The sequence below is a fragment of the Malus domestica genome, chromosome 06, assembly GCF_042453785.1.
Source record: "Malus domestica chromosome 06, GDT2T_hap1".
Classification (NCBI taxonomy): domain Eukaryota; kingdom Viridiplantae; phylum Streptophyta; class Magnoliopsida; order Rosales; family Rosaceae; genus Malus; species Malus domestica.
This window is the reverse complement of record NC_091666.1, coordinates 34557360-34569253: the sequence shown is the minus strand read 5'-3', so window position 1 is coordinate 34569253 and position 11894 is coordinate 34557360. Positions and strand designations below refer to the sequence as shown.

Here is an 11894-nt window from a genome sequence, read left to right as displayed (position 1 = left end):
TGTTGGGTTTTTAGCTATTCTAATTTGGTATTAAATAACTTGGTCTTATACAGAAAGTAAAAATGTCAGTGATCAATTGCGTTGAATGCTTCAAGAGAAATAATTTAACAGGTGAATGTGATCCACCGGGGAAGAGATCATCCCTGGATCTCTCCCACCAAAGCCACCAAGTTCACTCATCCGGATCCTTAAAATTTTGTTTAACAGTTAAAATTATTATAATTTTTTAAGAGGTTCCTTATAGCCGTTGGATTAAATTTCAAAATTCAGATGAGTGGACTTTAACTTTGGTGGGAGAGACCGGAAAGGATCTCTTCCCGATCCACCGCTTAAAGGATATGCTAGGCATGCACGTAGCATTACTCCTGGCCACAAATACTTGTTCATATATGCAGTATAGATTTTACTCCTGACATCTTGTAGTACAAGGTAGAAACTTAAACTAGCAGTTCTTATATCTCCTCCGATCGCAGATTCTGTCCTCTTTTTCTCCTCTCGCTCTCTGTACAACTCGTTGCTCGATCCCCTGCCCGCACGGCGTCTGGCAATACAATTCATATGCAACAGACCATGCCAACCTCAACAAGAGCAGCATGAGGAATATTGAGTGCAACTGGAGGCTCTCTGCAATTTTTATCAAGAAACACATAAGTCATGATCAGCAATCGCTTTAGAATGTCTGATCCGTCACGCACTGCTAAATGCACCTGCCCTAAGAAGTATGCAGTCCCACTCTCCCTAGCATCAATCAGTTCTTGCAGCTCCTCCCTCACAGATACGTGCATTTGCGGACTATTCGGAGGCAACATGAACCGGACTTTTTTTCTCATCACCGGCGTAAAACCACTCTCGATTGCATCACCTAATGGAGACCGAGTTTCGTTGCTCGCCATACTTACGCACTCCATCTCATATGAATTTGTATCATTCAAAGGAATCAAAGCACTTCCGGTTCCATCAGCTGGTGGGTTTCCAATAACCACCATTCTTCCTTCGGATGAATTTTGGAAATCAAAATCATTTTCTTCCATGCAAATGAATTCACCAATCGAACTAATAATCTGTTCTTCAAAATTATCAGTGTCCCTAATAGGATCACAATATCCATATCTCACAACACAGCGATATATCTTAAAATTCCTCGGGCCAACCCTGCCAACAAGATACCTCCGACTTGGAGGGACATAAGGCATTGGCAGAGACTTGAAGGACACGAAAATCAAAACTTGGTGAAACGCTGGAAGATTGGTAATGAAGTGTGAGAAGAAAGCTGGAATTCCTGTCACTATATCAGAATAAATGAAACCAATCCCGGGCACCCTAGTAACTCCGAGGCCCGGGCTAATGCCTATAAGCCATTCTGCAGAGACCTTGTTTTGTATATCAAATTCGAGCTTCTTCTTGGTTCCGTAATGCCATGAAAGCATGATAGTCAGGGACATTGCCAAAAGGACAACCAAATACCAAGCTCCCTTGTGAAAATTCAACATACAAGCCGATACATACATCACCTCGATGGATCCAAAGAATATTAGACAGCAGACCGACTCAAACAAACTTTTCTCCCAATATAGCGCAATTACTAGTGACATGAGACAAGTCGTTACAAGCATTCCAGAACTTACAGCCAAACCTGTGGAAGATTTAGCTAACATCGATTAGACAACCAATTGTTGTTACAAGCATTTCTGGGGAGAATAAAATGTTGGAAATTTTGAGTAGAAATTTCATTGTCTCACATTAGTTATTACCAAAAGGTGTCTTCACTTTATAAAGTTTTGTTCCTTATAAAAAGTGATTAGAGTAATGGACCAAAAAGAATAAAATTGGGCTCAATCTTAGGATTAGACTTTGGGTGTACTAATTAATAATTAATTATCAAAAGAAGGGCCATGGGCCTTGGGGGTCAGGCTCTAATAATTAAATTTTTTAATTAATTTTGGATTTGATTAATTAATTATTTTTTATATCAACAGACTCATCTTTCAGATGAAGTTTGAAGTGATGAAAGAACGTTAGAGAACAAAACACCCATCTGAAGAGAAGCATCACATTCTCATACCTATTGCGAACAGGCATAAACCTATTATATATACATCTATCTACATGACATTTAGAACACAGAAAAATAAAATTCTTCTTCTACAATCCCAAACATTCTTACTGAGAGAACCACAAAGAAATTCGCCAGAAGTCAAGTTTTCTGGTACTAGAATTTTGACTTAGATCGTTGAATCTGGTGAAGCACACGTCTGTAGAACTACAAGCACTGAGTAGGGATGAAATTTCTGTTTCAAGGACATTACGGTACGCAAGCCTCGATCTTCAATTCGTCTGCCTAATATTATTTCATTTTGTTCATTCTATGTTAAATTATTTATTCACAATTATTATTTATTAGCATATATAAATTTATCGTTGATTGTTGATATTTATCCGACATAAAACATGTCAGGAATTTTTGTACTAGTTAACTATAGTACAAGAAGATAGCTAGTTGGGAAATAAATACCTGTCGCGCTACCAATTTTGATAATATCATGGAAACCAATCGTAACAACGAGGCTTAGAACCATCAATAGCCAGTTGATATCAGGAATGTAGACCTGCCCGTGTATCTTATCTGATGTATGAATAACTTTTACTCTCGGAAAACAACCAAGTGCCAGGCACTGATTTATAATGGAGAAACATGCTGTTATGGTTGCCTGGCTTCCCACAACAGAAGCAAGAAGGGAAAATGCTACAAACCAGTGGCGCATTTGTTCTGGAATTTTCATACACAATCCATTCCACATGTTAGAAATCTCAAAAATTGCAGACAAAACAAGTAAATAAAAAAATCATACAACTTACTAGGTATGGATTGACTGAGATGATTGAAATCTCTAACATCCAAGTTTTTGGAGATATATGCAGCCTGACCGGCGTAGCTTAAAACAAGGACTGGATATATGAAGCATACAAATGTCATCTGCAGCACGACACACCGTCCGTAAGTTCATTTCAATTGCCAACTACACTTTTAGATATGATTGAAAAAATATGAGATGTATCAAAAACCTTGATTGATTTCCTTCTGAAATGACCTAGAGATGTAAACATTGCTTCCGATCCTGCAAAAGTGAACAGTATTTCTGGATGAAAAACTAGGTCTAGTGAAAACATATGATTCCAAAATAAAACAAAAGCATTATATGAAGCTCATGGGAATATATGGCTGAAGCGGAATAGAATAAAACCTGCTACACATAAAGCAATGCTGCCTAATGACCTCCAACTTTTGCTGTGAATATTCCTGAAAAATCTGTACATGTACATGGGGGAGGTAGCAAGGAGAATTTCTTTGTTCCAGTGGAAAATGTTATATACACCCCCTCCACCAATAAAGAACAGCCAAACGACGATAATTGGAGCAAAAATAAACCCAATTTTACGAGTCCCGTAGTGCTGTAGTGTGAAGAGGCACACCAATATAGCAGATGCAGTGGAAACCGGGACATCTGAAACAAATAGGATATCCAAATCGTGACCAGTATAGAAGATGCCGTGGGAAGTGGATAAACTTTAGCTAGCACGATTGACTGGCTCAGAAATGTGTTATTTACTGTCTATATGTTAATTTCCAGGTGTGATGTTAGTTATCATGGGAAAAGTATTCAACCTTCTTTAGGTCACTGACTACGAAACAACACAAGCAAGAAAGTGGAACAAAGTCAATGGATGTATCTACTTGATGACAGAATACTCACATTTCTCTAAAGCTCTAGATATGGCCTCCCTTTGTTTTTCCGACGCTGAAACTGGTTAGAAATTAAGAGCCACGAGATACATTTGTGTCAGAGTAGTGGCTGGCTATATGGCGATTAAAGGATGGTTGAAAGAAATATATATATCTGTAACTGAATTTACAGGCAGCTCTTACTTCTGTGTGAAATATCCGACAATGATCTTTGAATTCCAGATGAAACTGAATAGACTGGTTAAGAAAAAGAACAGAAAACAAATCATTTAATCTATAAAATGATATTAACTGTACATATGATCAAATTTGGCATAAGTTCGATGCAGAAAGTAAACTTTTTTATAAATTTCCAGTATAATTTATAATTAAAAAAAAATGAGGAATGCCAAACCAGAAAGAGTTGGGGTAAGCACCCCAATGCCAATTGTCATGCAGGAACCGAAAAGAGCCAGGAACAGCATCAAATAATGGCCACATCTAAGCTTTTCTATGGCTCTTCGAGCCCTTGATTCTGCCTTTATCTTGAAAGGACTTCCCGTCTCATAATGCATAACGTCATTAGCACTACTTTCATTTGGAAGCAAACCAACTTTGGCATGCCTACACAGAAGTGAATACAAAGCAAAAGTACCACCTACAACAGAGTCAAAGTAAAAAGTTAATCTAATGGGAAATCCTCGAAAATAAATTCTTGCACTTGTGACGAAACTAGAACATTACCTTCTCCATTGTCATCAGCTGTTAATACTATAAATGCATACTTGAGTAAAGAAATGATGTTAATAGTCCAGAAAATGAAGGAGAATAGTTCATAAACGGTCTCCTCTGATGTGATATCATCTGCAGTCAATGTCCCGAAGACGTATAAGGGAGCAGTACTCATTTGACCATATATTACTCCAAGGCTCTGAAATGACAACAGAAGTGTGTGTTTCCATGTCTCCTGCATATTATCAACTCAAAATTTAGGTGATGTATACTGATCGCAAAATCAGAATGGGAACTGTAACACTATGTTTGGATGAGGGAAATAAACTTGGAATTTGGATAAAAGTCAGAATTTATAAATTTACATGCACCAATTCCTTTGTTTGGATTCATAAACATAGAAATTTAGAATTTTCGCGTGAAAAAAAACTTGGAATTTGGAACCTCCAATTACCAAGTTTAAATTCTATGTAAATATGCGTTATTTCCCAATTTCTATGATTGAGAGTTTAAAAATAACAATGTCCGTATTCAATTCCATTATTCTTTTAGGTTAACCAAACAAGAAAATTCACAAATTCTAGAAAATAAATTCTCATCATTTCAATTACCATCATTTTAAAATTTGTTAGTAATCTTAAATGTCTTCATCCAAACATAGTGTAAGTAGATCCAATCGATCAAATCTAGACAGATATTAACCACTGTCTAGTGATACTTCTCTTCTCTATTCAATTTGATTTCACAAGATCTAGTTTCGTTCAAGTAACGGATTCTAGCCTATTGAAAATTGTCCTAAGTTCGAAACTTTGAATCCGCATCTCCGTTGATAAAAAAAAAAACTCCGATTCGGACAGTAAATGCACGAGAACACAGTCTTAAGCAGTATTCTGTAGATAACATTGAAAGTTTGGATCTTGGCTATTTTTTCTTTTTTCAATTTCATGGTAACGGATTAAAAAAATACTAGCAACAGAAATATCAGATCAATGCAAGTCAAGTGAGTACAACAACCCGAAACGGAGATGGTAGAGTGAGATCATGGCTCAATGCTTCAGCTAGTTCATAAAGCCATTTAGTACAAACCAGACAACTTTTTCCAATAAAATCAAGTAAAAAAAAAATTACATACAAGTTTTTTAGCTAAAAAGTTACCTTGAACTGGTTAGGAGCAATGAGCTGAGGTTCCATGGACGTCTGAGATCAAAAGACAGATTGAAAACAAAAAGTTAAAGCGATGGATACTAAACAAACGTTATTGTGCAGATTTTATATATAAGAAACTAGAGAGAGAGAGAATGCCAACTGCCAAGCGACTTACACAATGCTTCACACACGGAGTTCACAATACAGAATTTAAACCTCCAATTTACACAGAGAGAGAGAGAGAGAGGGAGGGGGAGAGAGAGAGAGAGTGATGTTACAACTTACATCGTAATGAGGGGATGATAATATTTCATATTTATATACACCGGTAGTTGAGATGGAATGCCGGTTTGACAGTGACGCCTATGATTTTTAATGAATAATTTATTCGAAAATTTTAATCAGTCATATATTTTTTCATTAGAACGAATCAATAGGAGATATGATCTAAGCTGCATAATAGACCGGTCATATTAAATTAAGTACCTACTCATTATCTGATAGTCGATCTTAAGTCCTACCTACGAATAGAAAAAAAACGTAATACCCCGTGTCGAGATATTAATATTAGAGAAAATCACATACACATCCACATCTCACATGCCTTTCCGTTTGGGAGGTGGGTTTGGGGTAGGAGGGAGGAACCTCCCACATGTGACATGTTCGTTTTGTGTGATTGATTTCGCCTGTTTGTATCGTCTGTTGTTTATTTGGAGTTTCGCCTGTTCGTATCTTCTGTTGTTTATTTGGAGTGGACTTGTAGTTTGTCCAACTTTGGTTGTTCATCTGTTTCTTGACTCTCGAAGGTTCGAAACCACAACCAATCAAACGGTCAACATCAAATATAAAAATATGCCTATTGGTGCGGTGTGAAAGGAACTTGGGAGTTACGGAGCCATCTGAAGTGAGAGATAGAGAGCAAATATATATCCAGTCATATGCTAGAATCTTTTTATCAACAAAAAAAAGTTCAATAAGACAGTTTTTCATACTACGTAGGACCAGCGAGGGATTTGAAGAGATGTATCTCAATTATATATTAGAATCCATCTATCTTTGTGCGAAGATAAACTTCGTTAGGACAACTTTATTATTGCAGTTTTCACCCTATGTAGGATCTTATGGCGAGAGGTGTCTCACAAATATGGTCGTAGCATCACTCCCCAAATTTTTTATTTAAATGGTATCAATCTTCATTCATTGTTAAACCCAAAACTGAAAATGTGATATATCTCAGTTATATATTAGAATTCATCTGCCTTTGTGCAAAGATAAACTTCGATAGGACAACCTTATTAGTGCAGTTCTCACCCTATGTAGGATCTTATGGCAAGAGATGTCTCACAAATAACATGATCGTAGCATCACTTCCCAAATTTTTTATTTAAATGGTATCAATCTTCATTCATTGTTAGATCCAAAACTGAAAATGTTTTGTTACATGACGAGAAAGAATGAGAAGTCTTGGATTAGATGTATGTCATCCACTTTCACAAACCATCTCTAAAACAAAAATGCAACAACGAGCAGCCCACCAAGACAACTTTAAAATGAAAAATGGTTTCCATTTGATCCAAAAAGTCACTCATACAAAAACGTGGAGCTAACTAACATTTCTTTGGGCTACAAAATTTAATCACCCCCAAATGCAAAACAAAAGAAAACAAAAGGCAGAACATCTACTAAAACTACTACAAATCCCGCAAAGCCGTCGGTCCTAAACTTTTTTTCATCTGTTTCTCCATTCTATCTTTATTCATAAGCCTTCTCCCAGTCATCAACCACTTCAGGTGTTTCTGCAATAACTCCAACAGGCTGCCCTTCAAAAGTGGAACTCGAACTCGAACCACTCGCTTTCGAGTCCAAGGCCGAATTCAATGGACCCAAAGACAGTTTTCTATAGTCCTCAACTCTGAGAGATGAAGCGGATGAGCCCAATGCCGTGTCACCGTCCAGTACACTCCATCGATTTACTGAGGCAGCAATTGGTGCTTTTTTATTCCACACGTTTGCCGGCGCATCTGTAGAACTGCCAGGCCACTCTTCCTCGCCCCATGAATCTTCCCTCCAACCGGACTCTCGTGTAACAGTCTTCTTCCACGGATTACCCATCAGCACTGCAGAAGCTCCTCCTTCCCTAGATGTCCCCAATCCACCCCAAGCATTAGAACCTGATGCCGCCATAGATGCACTGCCATTGGAGTGAACAACAATAGCGCCATGATATAGTGCACCATTATCCAACCTCCTCATTGCAGTTGCTGCTCGAGCAGGGTCGTTGAATACGGCTAGTGCATTCTTATCGTTCAACCAGACTAACTCACACTCCCCACCAAACCTCAATACAAGTGCACTTATATCTGCATCTCTAGGGAGATCTGGGAATGAAACTACAAGCCTGGGATCCATGTCCACTAAATGATCATAAGACGGAGGCTTGGGTGCACTCACTGTTGTTGTGCCCTTAACCCCAAGTATCCGAGCGGGGGCTTTGGATTTAGGTGTAACATGAACCACAATAAATCGCTTGGGCTCCCAGCCAGCGGCTTGAACTGCAAGCTTCCATCTTTCAGCGATCATCCGAACTACATCCCTCTTCTCCTTCAGCATCGGGCAGAAAACATGAACCTTGAGACCACTTGTAGCACCTCTACTCTTGCCGAGCACCAAGTACTTGCATCTCTCCTCCACAGATAATACCCACTTGGGATCGCGTCTAAGAAGGTCTGAAAGCAACTCAGAAACAGCAGAACTCTCACCAAAATGGAGCGCATCCAAGTTTGGAGGAGTTATATCAAAAGCATCTGCAAGAACCCGTTTCCGCTCCATCTTAGCACATTCATCATCACACATAAGCTTCCTCTGTCCGAGCGGGATATTCTTGCTGGTTGATTCAATTGGTTGCAGTGGTGCTGGCAACCTTTGAACAATGGAAGCTTCATAAACAGTATCGGCCTTGAAACTAGCATTGCTTCCACCGGAATCACAAGGAACACTAGCTGTCATCCGGCCACAAGAACAAGTGATTGTGACAGGAAAATCACAGCTGCTATCAGGACAAGAAGCATAAGGGTGACAAAGTGAAGTACATGTATGCCTGCAATCTCTCCTAGGAGCACCACATATCTGTCCACAAGAAGTTTTTGAACCTTGTTCTGCCAAACAAGATGTATCACAGGGAGGCGGGTGACAAGTCCTGCCACAAGCATGCATACCACACTGCCTTGTCTTCCCACAGAGCTTGTTACATTTGATGTCCCTCGACCCACAAGGAATGTTCCTGAGGACCACATGCCCACCAATGCACTCCTTTGCCACAGGCACCGCACATGGTGGACAGTCTCCAAAGTGGCAGCTGTGAGAGGATGTATGCCCACAAGGCTGAGGGACTGAACACGGGAGCTGACATGATGGGGGAGGGGTACCGCATGGCAGTGGAGGAGGGATTGAAGTCCTCCCACATGCACAGGTCAAGTCCGTGAAGATTGTATCAAGGCAGGGAGGGCAGTGGCCGCTGTGACAAAGCGATTCGCAAGAATGCTGACCGCACCTTAACTTCTTCCCACAGGACATAGAGCAAAAGTGAGGATCCCAATTCCCCAAGAGAGCATTATTCAAATTAGAAAGAGGACAGCACCTCTCGCTGCACCTGTGCCTTCCACAATTCTTCTTCCGCCCACAAGGCTTATCACAAGTGAATTTCTCATTCTCCATTGTGGTTTTAAAGCATTCCGCAGTCCGAGAAGTTGACCCACAACGACATTTTTGGGTCACTTCAACCAAACAAGGTGGGCAATCCCCAGTATGGCACACCTCTTGACACTGGTGCATCTCACAAGGGAGGGACTTGCTACATAATTGAGAACAGGTTGGAATCGGATCCAAACAACTCCGTCGTTCCTCTTGCAAGCTTGTCTTCCCACAGTGGCATGTCTTAATCCTAGTTGGCATTAAATTGCAATCTCCGCACGGCCCTGGATGGCAAACCTCACTGCAGGAATGATTACCGCAGCTAAGCATTTTTCCACAGGTGGAACTACATGAAAAAACACCATCTTCTGCTTTCACCTCTCCCTTAACAGTCATGTCTCCACAGAGAACAACCTCCACCTTTTTCTTGCAAAAGCAGGAAGCATCAACCAGAACCTGACAAGGATCACAAGGACCCACATGGCAAGTCCGCTCGCAGCGATGACGCCAACAATCAAGCAGCTTATTACAATCCTGACCACAAGTCAGAACAGATGCCCGGTCAGAACATCTCGTTGTGATTGTTTTCTTTCCACAAGGGCATAAACGTGGTGGGGCAAATGCTTTACACGGAGGGCATGGACCTGGGTGGCACTGCAAGACACAAATGTGAGGGCAAAGATCCTCCTTACTCACACCATTGCCTGGGACCTCCCTCTCGAGTTGCTTCCCGCAAGGCTCACCACACGAATGCGGTGTCAAATACAAATCTGAAGGCGGGTCTGTCCTCTTGCCACAAAAGCAAACATATCGAATCTCCTTTGAAGATGTGAGCTGGACAGACTGACATCCAGGACACCGCCAATTAAACCCCTGATTCTTCTCCGCAGACATGTCAATAGAAGTGGGAGCTCGAGCCCATTTCTTGATGCAATTCAGATGGAAAATTGAGTAACAGCTTGAGCAGGACCAAACAGGTGCAGACCTCCTCACCATTTCATAACAAATCATGCACTCGACAGTGCCCCTTGTCAGCTTATCCTGAATTTCTTGCACAAGCTGGGGCAAATTCGAGTCCTTCAATCCCTTTTCCTCCTGATTCTCACTCCTTCCCCTCTCCCTTCTATGGTTCACTGACTGGCCCATATGGCCTTTAATAACGCCATTATTTCCTCCTCTGTGTGGCCGAATCTCTGATGGTGGAACAGAGCTATGATTAGGCAGGCCAGCATTCCCATTCAGGTTGTTAGGATTGAATCTTGGATTAGGCTGGCTGAGATTGCCATTCAGGTTGCTTGGATTAAATCTTGGATTAGGCTGGCTAACATTGCCGTTCGGGTTGTTTGGATTGAATCTTGGATTAGGCTGGTTGGCATTGACATTCGGGTTGTTCGGGTAGACTCTTGGTGGCGGGTTAACAGCAGCAGTGGTAGTGGTAGGGTCGGTACCTCTCAGCACCCACTCTCGACGAGCAGGCTGAGTAGGCTGAGTAGCAGGCTGAGCAGGAAACCTGGACCTATCCCTTCGCTCATTTTGGACACGAAAACTCATATTCTGCGAAACCTCCAGGCTATCAGACCTCCTATTCTCCGACAGTGTGCCGAAATAGGAGATCGAATCAGAACAAAATAACTCCTCAAAGAAATCCACGCCCAGAAAACCAACCTGTAACTGCAATCAATGAATTCAATTTGGAGTTAAATTAATTAACAAATTTCAACAAACAAAACACTAAACATTCATGGGTTCACTAAACTAAAACGAATTCATATTTGATTCCAATCAAGCTCAAAACTTTCCAACATTTTGTGACATCCCAACAAGAAAAAAAACATTCAAATATAATTCAAATCAAGCTCAAAACTTTCCAGCAATTTCTGAAAACCCAACAAGAAAAACAGAAACCCTAATCGAAACAACTAAAAATCCGATTCGAAGTCCAAAAAAAAATAAAAAGAGAAACCAAAATAAATTAATCAAGTAATTACCTGATCGGATTTGTCCCACCCAGATGATAAGAAGCAGAGAGAAAATTTCCCGCACTTCCGGTGAGTCTCCCTCTTTCTAGATTTTATTTCTGGGATTTCAAGTGAAAAACAACAACAACAGAAAAATTGAAAATATTCTTCCCTCTGTGTGTGCGTTGGTGTTGTGCGGCGGGTCCCTAAGCAGGTGGATATTTTTCAGATGGGTTTGTCTCGGAGACGACACAAACCGACCCGGAGAAGAAACGGGATGAGAGAGGGGGAGAGGAGAGAGAGTGGTTTTATAGTGAGGGTGTGACTTGGGGGATAAGGAAACAGGAAAGGGGAAGGCAGCGAGGGTAGTTCGTCACCGAAATCGCAGACTCTGACCTGACCCTTCATTTACTGCCACTTGTATATAGTCCTCTGACTCGTCTCCAAGTATTTGCGTGCTCACCACGAACCACTCCGGCCGCCAGGCCCACCACCGTTCCCTTTGTGTGCAGGTCACTCCCGGGCCTCCCCCGTTTTATTCACTTGACCCAAACATATGTGTACTGGTCTACATCCAATCTCATTTCCATGACCCAATAGCAACAAGGCGCAAAATGGAATGGGCACTTTAAGAATCAACAACAACA

General features: G+C 40.8%; 1 protein-coding gene across 1 annotated transcript; it reads right to left on the bottom strand.

Moving 5' to 3' along the window:
- Nucleotides 1-11627, bottom strand: LOC103438107 (NF-X1-type zinc finger protein NFXL1). Its single transcript, XM_070824228.1, has 11 exons — nucleotides 11278-11627; nucleotides 7364-10960; nucleotides 4466-4688; nucleotides 4137-4379; nucleotides 3926-3979; nucleotides 3753-3803; nucleotides 3243-3503; nucleotides 3064-3116; nucleotides 2857-2974; nucleotides 2513-2767; nucleotides 1-1633 (listed from the first exon to the last, which is right to left on the bottom strand). The coding sequence occupies exons 2-11, from the start codon at nucleotides 10838-10840 to the stop codon at nucleotides 555-557; spliced, it is 5814 nt and encodes a 1937-aa protein (XP_070680329.1). The 5' UTR covers nucleotides 10841-10960; nucleotides 11278-11627; the 3' UTR covers nucleotides 1-554.
- Nucleotides 11628-11894: the final 267 nt, after the last annotated feature.